The 17430-nt window shown below is 37.8% G+C and overlaps 2 protein-coding genes across 6 annotated transcripts in view; one reads left to right on the top strand and one right to left on the bottom strand.

Annotated features, from left to right (window-relative positions):
* Positions 1-17430, bottom strand: part of LOC5572948 (trichoplein keratin filament-binding protein) — a 150046-nt gene that overhangs the window by 125880 nt on the left and 6736 nt on the right. The window lies entirely within an intron of this gene.
* LOC5572950 (WD repeat-containing protein 87) overlaps positions 1-17430 on the top strand; it is a 76133-nt gene that overhangs the window by 52043 nt on the left and 6660 nt on the right. For 3 of the 5 annotated variants that reach the window (XM_021853750.1, XM_021853748.1, XM_021853747.1), the window contains 4 exons: positions 11779-11817; positions 12018-12280; positions 12347-12557; positions 12896-13247. In XM_021853750.1, coding sequence (XP_021709442.1) covers positions 11779-11817; positions 12018-12280; positions 12347-12557; positions 12896-13093 — 711 coding nt within the window. In that variant the 3' untranslated portion in view covers positions 13094-13247. The remainder of the gene's footprint in view (positions 1-11778; positions 11818-12017; positions 12281-12346; positions 12558-12895; positions 13248-17430) is intronic. The other 2 variants (XM_001654224.2, XM_021853749.1) reach the window with 2 other exon arrangements.

Below are 17430 nucleotides of genomic sequence, written 5' to 3'. Positions count from 1 at the left end.
TTTGGACAATGATTCATTTTTATTCGCGAATTTATGATTTATTTTATTCTATCTTTATTAAGGAGATTTTTAGCCCTGGGCTAGTTCATCTCGGGACCAACGGCTTTACTTCCCTTCCGAAGGAAATCGTCACTGAAATTTTTAGTAACTATGTTGGGGATGGGATTCGATCCCAGGTCCTCGGCGTGAGAGGCGTGTGTTCTAACCACTACACCAGGTCCGTCCCCGAATTTATGAATTTTGATATGTGTAATTTTCGTTTTTAGAATCCTGGATTTATTTTTTAAGTTTATGGATAGAAATCCTTTTTTTTTTGTTTTTTCGTGAAGCCTTTTCTGGTTACTTATTTTTGACAATAATAAAAATTTGAGTTTATACAGTAATTTTGACAATATTAAATTTTTATTTTTATTTTTCTTGAACATTTTTTATTTTTTGTGTAATTAACGTTTGAAATGTAATTAATGTTTGAAATTATTTTAATACCACAAGACTATTTTGCTGTTGTAGGTTGATTGTAGAAAAGTACAATTTTTGTATGTATTACACATTAAATGAACCCCAGGCATTTGTAGGTTATAAAAAACACAACTTTATAACATTTTTCAAAAATATAAAAACATTTCAAAATTCATCTTCTTCTTCTTCTGCTTGGCATTAACGTCCCCACTGGGACAGAGTCTGCTTCTCAGCTTAGTGTTTTTATGAGCACTTCCACAGTTATTATTCCACAGCTTCCTTTGCCAAAGTTGCCATTTTCGCATTCGTATATCGTGTGGCAGGTACGATGAACCCCACGGAACAGTGATGCATTTCAAACTGAACGCGAGCCAAAAGTGAACTGAACGCGTTCTCTTTTTGAACGAGAACGCAGCAAACAGTGAACTTGCGTGCAAAATTATGTCGCTGCTCGCGAACTTTAAAATGCACAGTGAAGCACAAAACCCTAAAACACTACAACATTGAATTCATGTCACGCATAATGTATGGAACCTTAAGTGTTCCATGACATCTTTTGCAAGTCTTTCTACTTTTGAACATGTTTAAAATCTGCCACGAAAACAATTTTCCTTTCGCGTTCATTTTTTGGCTCCCTTGGGTTCAAAATTTTGAACTGATCAATGTTCAAGCCTACTTGATCCCTCGTTCAAAAATTTGAACTGGAACGCAAACTGAACGCGTTCAAATGCAACACTGCCACGGAAGCATACGACTTCGGTCTATGCCTATGCTTCTTCGGTGGCCAGGCCAAGTTTTTCAATGCAAAAGCTAAAATCTCAACCGCGTTGAACCACGTCAGTCCTTTCAAACTGCCTACGGGCAGTTTGATCCATAGTTTAATCCCTTTTCTTTGCTTCTCAAACCTTCGTCTGCGAGGCTCAAATGCACTGTCACATTGAGATTTTCTCATGCGCCACCCCAGTGCAGATGTGATCGTTTGAGCTAGTGCATTGCTACATGAGATCTAAAAAAATGTGTCTCACCATAGCACGTGCTCAAGCGCGCGATTATTTTTGTGCGCTCATGGCAAGCTGATCTCAAGCTCTTGATATGAAGCGCGTATACATGATGTCTGCTTACATGATTGTTTCACTGTTGCACTGACGTGTTTGTGTGAAGTAAAAATTTTCGAAAATTCTCCGGAATAAACGGAAAAACTACTGAAAACTAATTTGACGGGTTCTGACCCATTTGGCATAATGCAGTTTAGCGTTATAGCATAACGCTATTGGAAACACATCTTTCCGACCGACCCAGATTGGAACCTTCATCTTCGGAATGCCAGTATTGTATCTTACCTCGATACCAACTCTCAAATGTTGGAAGGGATTAAATTGAGCTTAATAAGTGTTTTACAATGAGCTGTTAAAGATTGCGTTCACCCAAGAGACACGATGTTCAAAATCAATGGCTTTTCACTTCAAAGCCTAGTGCTAGGGACAGTAGAGCTAATGTAGTCAATTTGTTTCAAAATCTTAAGTTTGCCAGCATTGCACATAAACTTCAAAATGCAGTTCTCCTAATCTTTGAGGGCGCATAAATTGACTACGCTACTTCAGTAAATAACACACAACCAAATCGACGATCTGTTTGTGGTCGGCCGACATTATTCCGACGTCATCAATGCATCAGGGGTCCTAATATCGACTCAGATCACTATCCAATGCCTGTCAGCAGATGGTGGTAGTAGCGTACTACCCTCAGAAACTCGACGAGCGGATTAGCGAAATCAACGAGAACATCAACCTCAGCGATCTGTGGGAGTCAGTGAGCGGGAGCATAGTAGTGCAAGAAGTGGTAGGTACTACTCAACGAAGACAAAGGAACAATTGGTTCGACGAGGAGTGCCAGAGAATGACGGACGAGAAGAATGTGGCAAGAAGCCGGATGCGGATGTCTGATACCCGTTAGTGCAGAGAGCGGTACAAGGAAATAAGGGCAGCAGAAAAGCGGATCCATCTCAGAAAGAAAAAGGAGCATGAAGAGGCAATAATTGCTCAGGCGCAAGAAGCTTTGGAACAGAACGACATGCGACGGTTCTACGAATCTGGTCATGGTGTGAAAAAATAACGCCGTCTTTCGCCAGCTGCAACGATCGCGAAGGAAACTTGCTGACGGGTAAAACAATGGTGGCCGCCAGATGGAAAGAGTACTTCGAGCCATTGTTGAATGGAGATAACGGAAGTGGATCAAATCGATGACGATGAACAGGTTGGAGAACCTCCATCGCTAGACGAGGTAAGTAAAGCTATTAACGGGGTGAAGAACAACAAGGCTGCTGAAAAGAACGAGCTCCTGGCCGAACTTCTCAAATACGGAGGTGAGCAGCTGCACGAGCTCCTGCACCATATTATTTCGAAGATATGGGAGGAACAAATGCCTGCTATTTGGTTGGATGGTCTCATTGGCTCTTTGTTCAAAAAGGGTATCGATTGGAGTGTGCCAATTACCGAGGGATGGCACTCCTCAATTCATGAGCATGAGGAGTCCTTTGTTGGCGAATACTAAGCTGGGTTTTGTGAGCGCTGATCAACGACGTATCAAATCCTGCGTCAAATCCTAGATGAATTCCGGGAGCACAACTTGCAGACTCATCATATGTTTGTAGATTTCAAAGCAGCGTATGATTCAGTGACGAGAAACGAGTTGTGGTAATCTATGTCCGAACATTGCTTTCCGGCGAAGCTGATTTGACTGATTCGTGCACAAGTTCTAATATTTCCTTGCGAACGAAACCAACATCATTGAGATTGACCTTCGGACAGTGGAAGAGGTGTTCGTGCTTTTGAAAAGGGAGACAGCGGGGATCGGACTCACGATCAACACCACAAAATGAAGTACATGATAGCTGGTGATCAACGTGGGTCCGGACGTGTTAGTGGTGGCTAAATGGCACTAACTAGTAAAAAGTTTGAAGTGGTGGACCACCGATAATGATGTTACCTGCGAGGTGAAAAAACGTATTGCAGCTGCGAGTTGGGCTTTCGGGCTCCGAAACCAGCTGAAGTCCCATAGCCTACAAACGAAAACAAAACTCGCGCTATACAAGTCACTGATCCTCCCGATGGTCCTATATGGCCATGTTTACATACACATCATCATGTTTTACGTACACATCACCGACTTTCAAGAAGTTTGCCAGATTCTTATTGGAATCCCAGATGGTTGCTTTAGAAATTTTACCAGAATATCGCTATCATTACGTCTACGATTGCAACAAACATATTTTAATGATTTTTATATAAATCGACAGAAACACGGGGTTTTTTGGAATCTTGTAGGCTCATATTTTTTACAATATGCGCCGTTTTAAAGTACTTCTTACTGCAAAGTTTCAGACAATTCGACCAAAAAAAAACCATTCCAATGTAAATCATGGAAGCGCTCAAGTAGCTCCCCCCTCGTACTCGGCAACTTGTTCTTTAGTAATCTGACAGCCGTTTGTCTTGGTAGTGTTATTCGAACAATACACAGAACCATTCCCATAGGGGATGTTAGCCACAAGGGAGGACGTTCCAAATAATACTGTTTAATCTGGTATGCCCTTTTCAACATCTAATCCAATTTCTCTCGCCGTTCCCTTACGGTACCTATCCATCTAGTAATCACACTTAAATTATTTTACGGATTCCTGTAAAATCTCAACAGCTGAGTTCGCCGAAATAAATTAACGGAGTACGGTTGTTTTCTTCTCCATGCTCCCTATTACTTCGTGCAAAATAGACCAATATGTCGGTAAACAAATTAAATAACCATAAAATAACCCTCTAATACCCAAATTTTTATTTTCGGTTTAAGTATTACTTTTCGTTATCTAAAATCGTTCTAAACACGTTTTGGGCATTTATTTATTTTTATTCGCAAATTTTTAAATCGTGGTTTTTGATTTTTATAATTTTTATTTTTGAACATCCCTAGCTTTTTTCATTTTTTCTTGAAGCCTTTTCTAGTTGTTGATTTTTGGCAATAATAAAAATTTAAATTGTGATGGTATTTTTTAAAATATTAAGTTTTTAATTTTTTATTTTATTTTCCGTGTAACTAACGGAAAAACAGGTTTGAAATGATTTTAATACCACCAGGCTCTTCTTTTGTGATAGGTTAATCGTAGGAAAATATAAAAGGTACGATTTTTTATATTACACATTAAATGAAGCCCAGGCATTTGTAGGTTATATAAGAATGCAACTTTTCAAACAATTTCTAAAAATACAAAAAAGTTTTAAAAGTCATAAAAAACTTTTCTTATATGCGTGTTATGAGTCAAAGTTTAAGCCAAAAATAAAATTATTTTGATTTCCGAGCTACGAAAAATTACACAAAATTCCAAAGTGTACCCCGTCTAAAGGCGGGGTTGGGTATTAGAGGGTTAAGTTCTTAAAAACCCATGGAGATTTTGAAATTTTATTATTACATTATTTGAGAAATATTCGAATCGCGGCAATAATATTTCAATGAAATGCTGGAGAAATGCCGATTTTGTTTAGCAACTCCTGAGAATAATCGTAGATGAATGAAAATGTCTGGCATATAAAATATCAACGTAGGAATTATTTTAACATTTCTTGGAAAAATGTCGAAACGATTTTTTTTTTCAAAAACTTTGGAAGAAACCTTTATGTAAGAACTCCTATAGGATCTGTAGGAAATCTGCTAGAAGTAATAATGAGAAATCGACGATAGAACCAGTGAAAAAACGCCTGCAGGAAATTGTGGGATAATCACAAAGAGTTTTTTCAGAATAATCTCTGTAAAAAAATACTAGAGGTCGTAGGATTTTCTGGACCGAATGGCAAAGATATTCCTCGAAGCATCCTTTGAGAAATCGCTGGTAGCATTCCTGGAGAAATTACTGAAAGAATTTGAAAAGAAATCTCTGTAGAATTCACTAGAACTCCTTTAACATTCATCGGAATCTGGGAAAAAATATCATCAAGAACTTTCGGAATAGCAGCGTAATAGTCTCTAAAGTTTTGCACCAGGATAGGATTCACTGCAAGCAGATTAAGGCAAAGGTGACTTTGGAAAGAATTTTGATTAAAAAAGAGACTGCAGACTTTATATCAAAAGTAGAATTTTTTTAAAGTTTAAAACAGTGACCAAGACCCAAAAAAGAGACTTACTTATCTATGAAATGTACTATTTGTATCTGTTGAAATTTTTGATTTTTTTCAACAGAGTTTATTTAGGCGATTTTTTTTTGTAAAAAATGGAATGTTTTCAACTATGTTTCAAAACCACATGAACGACAACTAACTGAAACTGGGAACTGTACTTGCATTTACCAGCTTGGAAATCTTAAGTTCTACTTCATTGTTTAAAAATGTTTCATGTTGAATAAAAAATATGATAATAAAATTAAAGTACAGAACAGCGTTTAAATAGCGGCGCAGCCGAAGAATTGTTGTGTCACAAAAATACATATTCTATCATGTGTTACCAATTCAAAATGATTTCCCTGATTGCGGCCGAAATTCCCTGAGAATTCCAGGTTTTTTTCAGGTTAAATACAATTCCCTGATAATTCCAGGTTTTCCAGGTAGCAGACACCCTGCCACCGAGAACCTGCTATATCTTTTAGAAACCTTTACTTTGACAACCTGTTGTTTCGTAACTAAACGAGTAATCTGAACCGTCGTTATATTGTTGAATAGGTATTCACGTGGACTATGAATAGCGATTCTCAAATTATCTAGAGCAAAAGCACCGGTTTTGGCCAGCCTAAGAGAAAATGTTAATAAACATTAAATGGAAAGCCGTATACGTGTAAATGAATGTAGCTCTATCATGTAAATGTGATCTACTGAACACAAAAGGTTTCATGCTGATTGGCTATGTAAAACGGTGTATAATAGAGCTCTGCAAATATCGATATTATCGATAATATTGATATTATCGGCTCGATTTTATCGATACGATATCCGATATTTTCCGTCCCGATATTTTCCGATATCGATAATACTATTGTCCGTCCGATAATCAATACAACACTCAATGATTTTGTTAAAACTAGTTCAACGGAATTTTAGAAATCCGCTAAATATACCATACCATAATTACAAAATTCAAATAATTGACTTCATAATACAACAGTTGGTGTCAAATGAAGCCAAAATAGTCGATATTGTTTGAAACTACCTTATTAAAAATTATCGGATATCGGTTCGATACCGATAATGTCAAATTCGATATATCGTCGATACCGATATTGAATCATTGGGATATCGCCGATACCGATAAATCGTCCTTGTGCACAGCCCTAGTGTATAATCCCCTATGGCTATAACTGGCGTATGGCCAAAACCGGTGTTTCTACCCTACTTATTCATACCTGATTACGGAAACTCGAAACATTAGTAAAGTAAGCTAAAGTAAAACTGCGATGAAGAGTTTTGTATATGTAATCGTAACTATTCGGTTGATGGATATTTTGGACATAAAAATGCTCTACAATGAGAAACAATGTACCGAAGCATATTCCTTGACAATTTAGGTCCAGTATGATCCATGCGAAACCGGTTCCTGGAGTCCCGGAAGGTGGCCAATCTGGACATTTTGATGAAATTACTCGGATGTATGCCCCAAAACCAAATGAATGATGTTGATTTTTTTTTACGATTTTTTATGTTTGGACGTATTTTGCCAAAAGGATAATTTTTCTGGTCCTTTTGGAGCTCCGGAATGGCCACCGGGAAACCCGTAGTATGGGACCACTAAGTTTCAGCAGTGCTGAATCAGCACGAAAACTAGGCATACGACGGCTCAATCTTCATAGTTTTAAATCCCTGTGACTCTTCTATTATATATAAGTTATTCAATTATAGATAAATGACCCTTTTGGATCTTCTGGACCACCAAAATAACCCAGGAATGGCCACCGGAGATACCCATTTTGTTGGATATTTCAGTTTTTGTACCAAAACTAGGCCCAGATAGCCGTAGCGGTAAACGCGCAACTATTCAGCATGAGGGTCGTGGGTTCGAATCCCGCTGGTCGAGGATCTTTTCGTAAAGGAAATTTTCTCGATTCCCAGGGCATAGAGTACCAGCCACACGATATACACATGCAAAAATGGTCAATCGGCAAAGAAAGCTCTCAGTTAATAACTGTGGAAGTGCTCATAAGAACACTAATCTGAGAAGCAGGCTTTGTCCCAGTTGGGACGTAACGCCAGAAAGAAGAAGAAGAACCAAATCTAGGCGGGCGACGGCTCAAGCTCCCTGATTTTTCAAATCCTGGCAATCGACGGCTGATTTTTCCTAGTTCATTGAGAGTATAAACCATCTCACACAACACAGAGTGGATGACCAGTCTGTTTCCAGAGTTGCTCGATGTCACCATCAATGCTTGAAATTAGCTGGTTTGTACAGGCCGACTGCGACTAGAGTGCGATGTCGCATCACTGCTGTTGGTTGTCAAATCAAAGTGATATTGATAGCTCGCAAGTGATATTGATCAGAGGCGTCTGGTCAGCCTGTTCAACCTGTTCATTGAACAGGTAGACCATTTGAATCAAAATCGTATAACTAATTTAAAAAAGTAAATCAAATTCAACAAATTTTAAAATAGCATGAGTGTGGGTTCATACGCACTACATAGAAAGTAGCATAACAATTGTCCCAGGGCACCAAGAACGATCGCGTAGTGTGCTGAGTTCACGCACCATGTAAAAAGCTCGCTTGACATCCACAGCACAAGCGTGGTATTTCACCAAAGACAGCAGCGCAAAAGTTGAAGAGAAACTACTGTGCCTGTTCAACTGCTGCTGTTAAACCAAATCCCATAGATCGTTGCACGCCTGACCTAACCTCGAAACTCCATATAAAAAAAATGTCAACAATTCCAGCAGTGAATGTCAACTCCATATAAAAAAATCTAAACAATTCCAGCAGTGAGTGTCAAAGAGCAGGACAGTCAATTGAGCGTGATGAAAGAGGGACAAAGAAGGAGAATTTATCGTGACGTCACCATGCACTCTTCTATATAACTAAGGTCCCACATACATTCACAGCTTAGTAATCTGTACACGCTCAAAAGCATACATGTGTGGAAACAACCCGTTCAACGAAAGAAGTTGAACAGGTTTTACTTTTTCTCCTTCCGAAATATTGGTGCACGCTAACCAGTTTCCTAATAGAATGCATTTTGTTCGGAATAGATCGGATGTCCAATGTCCATCCAGACATATTTACATCAACTTAGAAGGATATCCACATTATAAAATGAGAGGTTTTAATAATTAAAATCAAATTTATAACAATTCGAATGCATACCAAGCATACGTAAATTCGATTAATCCAATGTTAAACTAATCATTTCTGGTCTTTGGTGAAGTTAGCGCAGTCAATATGGAAATAGAGTGTTCTTAGAGTGCAAATTGCATGCTTTACGGTGCTAACTTTCATGCAATACGAAATCGGTTTCTCTCGACAGGTCCAACCAGCCGATTTGAACAAGCTGAAGAAGATGATAAAAGCTCAGGAAGAATGTATTATCAATGGAATTAGCGCATTTATTTTTGCTCCGTAGACTGCTCCAATTTCCATATTTTAATAATACACTGAGAATAATTCGCATCTAGTTTATATGTGCGGCTCCCATAGATTTTTGCAATCAAGCTTTGCACATAAATTCTAATACCGATGCAGATAAAACCAGTGAAACTGGAACCCTTAATTTTTACATGCGACGCACACCCAAAATAAGGGTGGATTCAAATGCATCCAAATAAATCTACTTTTATAATTTATGTGCGGTAACTAGTAATAAACAAATGGCTTACTTTTATTATTATTTTTTCTTTGTTTGCTTTTCTTCGATGATTTAAAAAAAAAAAAACAAAAACCAAACGAGTAGATTCATCTTTAAAACTGAATTATGTAATAGTCATTAGGTACATGTTAAGCTATGTCAAGATTGACCCACGTTCCTGCTACTGATAGTACAGCGATTCGGGTAATGGTCGGAGTCTTCGGATTGTCTACCGTTGTCTCCAGGTTTGCAGTTTCCGGCTGCCCCAAGGTACTTGTTTCTATACCAGTCATACCAGGTCCGTCCCACTTGGGTTCAGATTGGGTACCACTTCTAGTATTGCATTTGGTCACGTCTTGTTTATAAATGGATATTTCCGATTAAATTGGTACATAGAACTTTTAGACAGTATTTACCTTGCGTTCAGAAAAACAGCCCATCATCGAACACTACCGAGCAGCTGCAAACATGTTTTTTTTGTTAGCAGTTACGCATGACCCACATGTTGAAAGATATGAATACGCAATTGAATTCTAAATGCAATTCATTTGTATTAATGAGCGGAGCATGTAAAAAATATATGACGAAACATTAAATTTTATTGTAATTTAATAGCATTTAAATGCTGCACATAAAATACAATTTGAGGCCCTCGAAACCATTTTATATGTTATTTGCACATAAAAAATAATGGAGATTTCATCTCAGTGTAGATGATTCCATATCTGTTTTCTCTATAGTTTATTGTGGGATTCATGTTGTTTTTAAAGAAGGATTAACCTTTCTAACGGGATTTTCGGCTCGCCACCGAAGCGGACAGCGTACAAATCTCGCGGAACATTACTAAAGGACCTATCTAACATTTAGAGGCTCTCTTTGTTTACTTTCTCTTTCATTAATAACTGAGTCACATTAATCTCTTCTGTTGCGTTTTTTGTATGAAACGCTAGTCAAGGAAATTGACTTTCGATCTATAGTGAAAAACTTCCCAAAATCTTTAGTGTTCCACTGTTATAATCGAAAGAGAACGAGAGAGGAGAGAATCTCTCATTTGTACATAGGTCCTTTAGTAATGTTCCGCGAGAAATCATTCGCGATGTGTTCTTACGCTGCATTCATACAATTCAAGTACCGCCGTGTGGGGTGACATTGGTGCTAGGGGGTGACTTTGACCGCCCTTTTTGATGCATCTCTTGAATTGCACGGGAGGCAAAAAACTAATCCATGACCATCTAGTGGCTATTTATAACGTATTCTTGAAGCTTGCTACATTGTTTTCATTATTCTGGTTATAGTTTGCTGTAAAAATCTTGGCCCAAAGTCACCCTTATGGACCAAAGACGACGGTATTGCTCATTTTAAATCCACATCCAGCGGCGGCGATAACGCGCAGATATACGCGCAACGTCAACATTCAAGTAGGTTTGATTTTTTTCGTTCTTCAAGTATACGCGAATGTTTGTAATTATCTAAATCTGAGTCACTGCGACGATATACCACCATTTTCTGTTGATCGCATTCCGTGGATTTTTTTTTTGCAGAGCACAATACGCACATATTCACATATTAGTTGTAATGCCTGAGGTTGGTCCCTTATTTAAAATTATTTAAAAAAAAATAGTGTTTTTTTTCTATATTTCTGCCGGATACACGAGATTAATATGCAGATGAAAACATTTGCAAATCAAGTAAAACGTACCAATAAATCGTAAAAAAATGCACACTGCAGTTATTTTACTAAATGCAAGAATATATGCAAATACGCGCACATTGATACATTTTGTTATTTCTGATATGTTTTGTAGCTGAAACGTGCAAAATCCAGTTAATCACCAGTTTACCGTTTACATAGGCGTTATTTACCCAATTATAAAATATATTTTTCTTGTTGTTGCACAAGTGGCTTATTTGAGCACGCGACGCCTCTGATATTGATAGTTTTAGACCATCAGCCATCAGCTGATATGATTGATATTAAGCAACTCTGTCTGTTTCTTTGTGGCCACATAAATAACCCAGGTATGACCACCGCAGAAATCCGTACGTATTGAGGGACATTTTAGTATTAATACCAAAACGACGGCTCGATCTCCATTATTTTTGAGCATGTAGGGCGATTAGGGGCATAATGAACATACGGGGCGAAATGGATATCCCCTTAATCTCTGAGAATATGCATACTTCATCAAAAGTTCATACACTGTATGAAATCTGTATTGCATTTGTAATGTTTGACGGTATAAAAGTTTTTTTTTCGTTTTAATTGTCCTTTGATATTTGATTTTAGTTTTTCTCAGTTTCAATTTGGCATGTAAGCAAGGCCGCGGAAAAATCTAATTTTCGAGCAAAATTATTTTAGCTTATTTTTAGCTGTACATTTGTTTTAATATATCACTGGGTTCATATATTACGCCGTTCATTTTTCATTCAGAAATATACATTACACATTCATTTTCAGTAAAGTAATGTGCATATGATATTCGATTTTGTAAATTATCTATTTGCCTTCCCTTTTTTAATCGCAGAGTTTAACGGATGATGACTTCTATTTGAGAGAACCTCAGGTAAATGTGTTTTAGTTCATAGAGGTTTGTCTGCAAAAAGGACAAAAAGGACATGTCCGAGCAGAATAAGATATTATGCTAAAATCTGTACACAATCAGAAAAAGCCCAGTCGTTTATTGATGTACAATATAGTTTTAGAAATTTTAGCTTAAGATCAGTGTATGACCTTTTCTTTACCCTCAAATCGTTCATTTCCCAGGGTATCACGGACACTGTGCCACGTCGCACTGCTGAGGCACCGAACCAGAAGGAAAGCTCACCGGAACTGGGCCCAGAAGAGGAGGAAGAGGAAGAAGAGGAAGAGGACGAGGAGAAGAAGGCCGAAAAGGCCGCCAAACGGTTGAACCGCGAGGTGAACATGCTCTCGGCCCGATTGATCCGACTGAAGGAGAAGGAAGAGGAAAAGCACGCCGAACGGCAAGCCCTGAAGTACGCCATGAAGACCAACCAGTATGCACTGAAGTGAGTTGCTTTTTTCTTAGATTCGTGTATTACTCAATTTTAACTAACTAATTTCATACTCATCAGAAATGAACTCAAGAAGTACAAGAAACTGCAGAAGGAAGTTGAAAAAATGGCCGCCATGATGAAGATGGAGGATGAGGATGAAGATGGCGAGGAAGCAAAGGAACCTCCACCGGAAGAACCCGAGGAGGAGGAGGAAGAAGAGGAATCTGAGGAGGAAAGCGAATCGGAATCCGAATCAGAAAGTGATAACGAGAGCGTGAACGAAGCAGAGGTATGGCTCGGCTGGTAACGATTAAGTATCTGAAAATAGGAACCTTAGAGACGACATATCTGAAAATAGAAATCATAATCATAATACTCCAAAAGTAATTTCATGCGGAATTTATAAAGATTCTTCTGAGACTTTTCTCAGAGGAGAATTGGATTCGAGATTTCACGAGATAAGACACCAAGTGATTTCTCCAGGAATTTATTCACATATTAGTTCAGGCATTTGCTAAATCTTCGATTTGATTTTGAGATCTTTCGATAAAGAATCCGCATCCTAATGTGTAGGGACCATTGTGCCCATAATCTATTCTAACGTTTTTCTGTTTACCCTCCCAACAGGACGCCCCGGACGAGAAGAAGAAAGCCAACTTGGAACCGCGGGTGAAGCGGCACGAGAATCGGTTAGCTTCGCTCAAGAAGGGTAACTACTTCCTGCAGGCCAACGTCGACCGGATCAAGGACGAGATTAACAAAACGCGGGAAATGTGCTGCACGTTGCAGTCCGATCTGGACTCCGTGATTGCAGATCTAGGATAAACTCATCGATATATCATCATTGAGCCCTAACATCGAACACATAATGGACACCAGTTTCACCACAGAAGAAGCCTAACCGTGCGTCTTAAATCACTATTTACTGTATTTACCAATGTCATGTTCAAGTGCAATTTTCATCATTCTATAACTACACGTAAGTTCCTTTCAAACGTTCTCTATTCATTATGGTGTCACAAAACTGCACTTTGTCGGAAAACTTGGAGGCTCAACCTCTAAATGCTAAAGATGTTTTAAACAATCTTTTGTATAGGAGAACTCCGAGAAATTACTCTAAACGTCGCCCGTTGAGATTTAAGAAAAAAGCCCGATTTTTGTGACTAATATCTCAAAAAAATTTCTAATTCGTAAAATTTCGTGATACCGATTACCTACTTTTATAACCTTTTGCCGATGTCTCGAGATACGAATTATCACATAGTGCTCCCTGTGTATTTTCATGAAAATTTTACATACTGATTTCTTGATAATAGAAAATTATGACTTTTCTAGTGCCGTAAAACGAAGTATCTTTGATAATGCTGGTAACTTTGATAGTGCTGGACAAACAATCTGATCTATGATCATTATTTGGTGAAGTCAAAAAGAGATGCTTATCCTTGATTGCCTATTTATAGTGTAACTTGAATGCGGTTTCAAATGTCTTAGTGAAAATCATTTTTATTATTTGGGGCAACTTTTTGATCAAAGTAAGGAATCACCATGGGACGTTGAACGTTTAGAAGTATGCAACGTCCTATATTCTTTAGATAATTTATTTTATTTTATTTAAAATACACTTATTTATACTTCAAAAACCGATTGATTTATGCTGAACAAGAATTCGTCAATAACTATTCAGAAATAAAATTTCATACAAATTCTTATAGACTTATAATAGTGTTTATCATGTTTGTTTCATACTTATTTTTTTAATTATGAATCGTGGTTTACGGCTAACCCAGCCGAGTGGAAGATAACAACTATCGAAAAGCTAAACATTACATATACTTTGCAATTGGATTAAATGGACAAATTGATGTGAAGTTTTTGCGAAAAAGTTACACGTCTTCTCAGTGAGAATCGAACTCACGACTCCCTGATCTCTAGTTAGGGCGCGTTACCCCTACGCCATGAGAGAACTCATGGACGCAGAAGTTAACCTGAATTCGATTTCAGCTCAATAATCACATGGTCCTTTTTCTCAAAGTGCACCTCTTTCGGAAAAATTAGATGCCCATCCAAACACAACGCTTTCTATTTATATCCTATGCCTAGCCCGAGAGCGCATTATTTTTTAGGTAATGAAATAGCACACAACACTAGCCAGCAACTGTGCTGGCTGAGATTTCTATTGTGTGGGCTTCCAATGGGTCGCGACGTTCTCAAACGACCGGTTACGTGGCTTAATAAAGGTGACAAGCTACAAGTTGGCAGTGATGGAATCTTGCGTTTTGAGAAGAAAAAATGCTGACGAACTTGCAGCTTGTCACCTTTATTCAAAGAAGAGAAGATCGATGAAGAGAAATCGATAATGTGACGTACGCCCTTATTCTAAATTGTAGATCAGCAAACTAACACAAACCAATGCATAGGCATAGGTAGCAGTGTTGCCAGGGTCCATGGAATATATTCAATGAATTAGCAGATAAGATACATAGATCGCTACAGTACCAGAACGAGTTGTAAGGGCTTGACGAGGGAAACCAATAAACATTAGTTCTCAAACCAAACAGAATACGACTTATTAACTTTAACAATTTACATAAACTATAAACAAAAATATTTACAAATTTCCTGACTGCTTCAGTTTTGTGAAGCTTGTGTTTGAAGTTGTCAAGCATTAACCGGAAAACAGTTTATCGGAATGTACCATTACCCGAAAAAAAAAAAACATTTACCGGAATTTGGTGACCACGGGTCTAGATGGTCTACCTACATGATGCGGTCGAAGACTTGCAATTCGGAAGTTACAATTTCGATCCTCGTTGAAACATTTTGTCATCACTTCAGTTATTGCGCTTAATTTTAAACAGCACATGAGACGGAGCGCATTAGACCGCATTGAGACACATCTCAAGAAAAATTAGGCGCACCAAAGTAGGTGCGCTTGCAAGCAATAAGGCTCCTGCACACGGAAGAAAATCTGATCCCCAAATCATGAAATTTATAAATTGGGTAGGTCATTATATCAGGATCACAAATCATTGTTCCTGGCGTCATAATTATGTCATTGATCATGATATCATGAGTCCAAATTATGGTGTATTTTCATAAGATGAAAACACAGTGGAATCATGATATCATGAACCATAATCTTGTTTTTCGATTCTGATTTCTACCCGTGCACATAGGGCTACAGCACGTGCACAGTAACTCTAGTTGTACCTCAGTAGATATTTTTTTCCCTTGAACTTTCAATGATTGTGCTATTTTCCTCCGAATGTCATATCTCCGAACGTCTATACCCCGCATTTAATGCCTGCCAGGTTGATAAACTATAAAAAATGATATGCAAACAAATAACCAAAAATTCCGAGATCAGTGAAACTCGAACGGACCGCCAACCGGCAATAAGTTGCTCATATTTTTATTGGTAACTAGTGGTCCCGGCAAACTTCGTCTTGCCATCAAGTAGGCTGTTGAAAAACGCTTTTGATCGTCCCATATAAAATGACAGTTTCGTTCGCGCTTGTTTTTTCAACTTTCCCGGTGAATATCCTGGGATTTTTATACACACAAACACGTCGGAAACCTTGACGAACAAAACTGAGTAAGAATCATTCTGATCCGTTGACCCGTTCGTAAGCCATTTCGTGACATACAAACACCATTTCATTTTTATTTATATAGATATTGCAGGGTGGCCACCGAATTTCGATTTTGAAATTCCCGCTTTTTTCCCGGTTTTCCCGGTATGTTTTACATAATTTTCCCGGTTTTTCATCTATTCTTTCGAACAACTTTAATTGAGTTTTTCTGTATCAAAAATCGTTTCTATGAAAAGCACTGCAACTTTTTTTTTAAATTGGTTTAAACATTTTCAGTTGTTTTTTTTTTTTCATAGTAATTTGATTGTTTATCAATAGTTTCACTATAAGTTGACTATTAGATTGTCCTAATCTATATGGAATCTTATTCCGAAAACTATGGCTATAGTATTCATTTGAATCGAATTGTCTCGCGTACATCGAAAATCAATTAAGCTCTAGAGCTATCTATCATAGGAAATTGTGGTTAATTGTGCTAATAAAACAGATCCTACTCTTAAAAAGACAGGGATTTAATTTGAATGCTATTTTTAAGTTTAAGTTTTAAGATCTACAGAATCTGACAACCGTTCGCGGTGAAGATTTGATGGATTGTTTGCATTCTGGTAATGATAAAACGATCACAATTTCAGCTCAGAGCTCTGTTTGGTTCTCAAGACACGTGCTTCTGAAATTTCTAGGTTTGGCTTTGGCTTATCATCATCTTAAGTGCATCTTAATGCTGAATTTCAGATATTTGTCCGACAAAAGCCCCAGGTGTCTAAGTAAATCATCAAGATGCCCAAGTGGTTCTTTACCGTAATTGAAATTATTTCAATTCTTTATCCTCTGAATTTTCTTCATAAAAATAAAGAGTTCTCTAAAGCAAATAAGTTCAAGGTATGGATGAAACAAGGCCACACATGTAGAAGCACTTATCTAGGGTTCGCTCACAATTTTAATAACACCGAAAATGGTCATTTTTGATATCCACACCAGGATTGGAAAAAAAAATCTGATATTCATTCTACAGTAGCCAAAAAAAAGCCAATCGCAGTCAGCGAAGCCAGTGAAACTCACGCCTATCGCTGCTGTAGGCAAAGAGCCTTGAAAATTGCAAAAAACCCGTTGCTAAGTGCAACCCGAAATTACTGTAGAAATAGTAGTTTACGGAACAAGTTGCAGAATGATGATTTTTACAGCACGAGTCGTAAATTTATCCTACGAGGCTTGCCGAGTAGGATAATTACGACGAGTGCTGTAAAAATCCAGTTCTGCAACGAGTTACGTACAAAATTTTTTGCAATTTCGTTGAAGACCACTTTAGGGTATCAGAAATTATATCGGAATGCATTCACCATCAATTTACAATTTCTGAAAAATGGTTGTGTAATGATTCATTACGCAACTCAAAACAGTTGCGTAATGAGAAAGCGTTGCGTAATGAATCATTACAGCACTGGTTTCAGTTGCGTAATGACTATTACCGCACTGCATACTTCAGTGCAGGAAAGTAGGCCATTTCATGACAGATTGGCGTGATGAAAATCAGCCTATTACGATGAGAAATTGCAAAAAATTCTTTTTCCC

This window comes from Aedes aegypti, chromosome 3, assembly GCF_002204515.2.
Source record: "Aedes aegypti strain LVP_AGWG chromosome 3, AaegL5.0 Primary Assembly, whole genome shotgun sequence".
NCBI lineage: Eukaryota > Metazoa > Arthropoda > Insecta > Diptera > Culicidae > Aedes > Aedes aegypti.
This window is presented reverse-complemented; position numbering and strand designations above follow the sequence as displayed.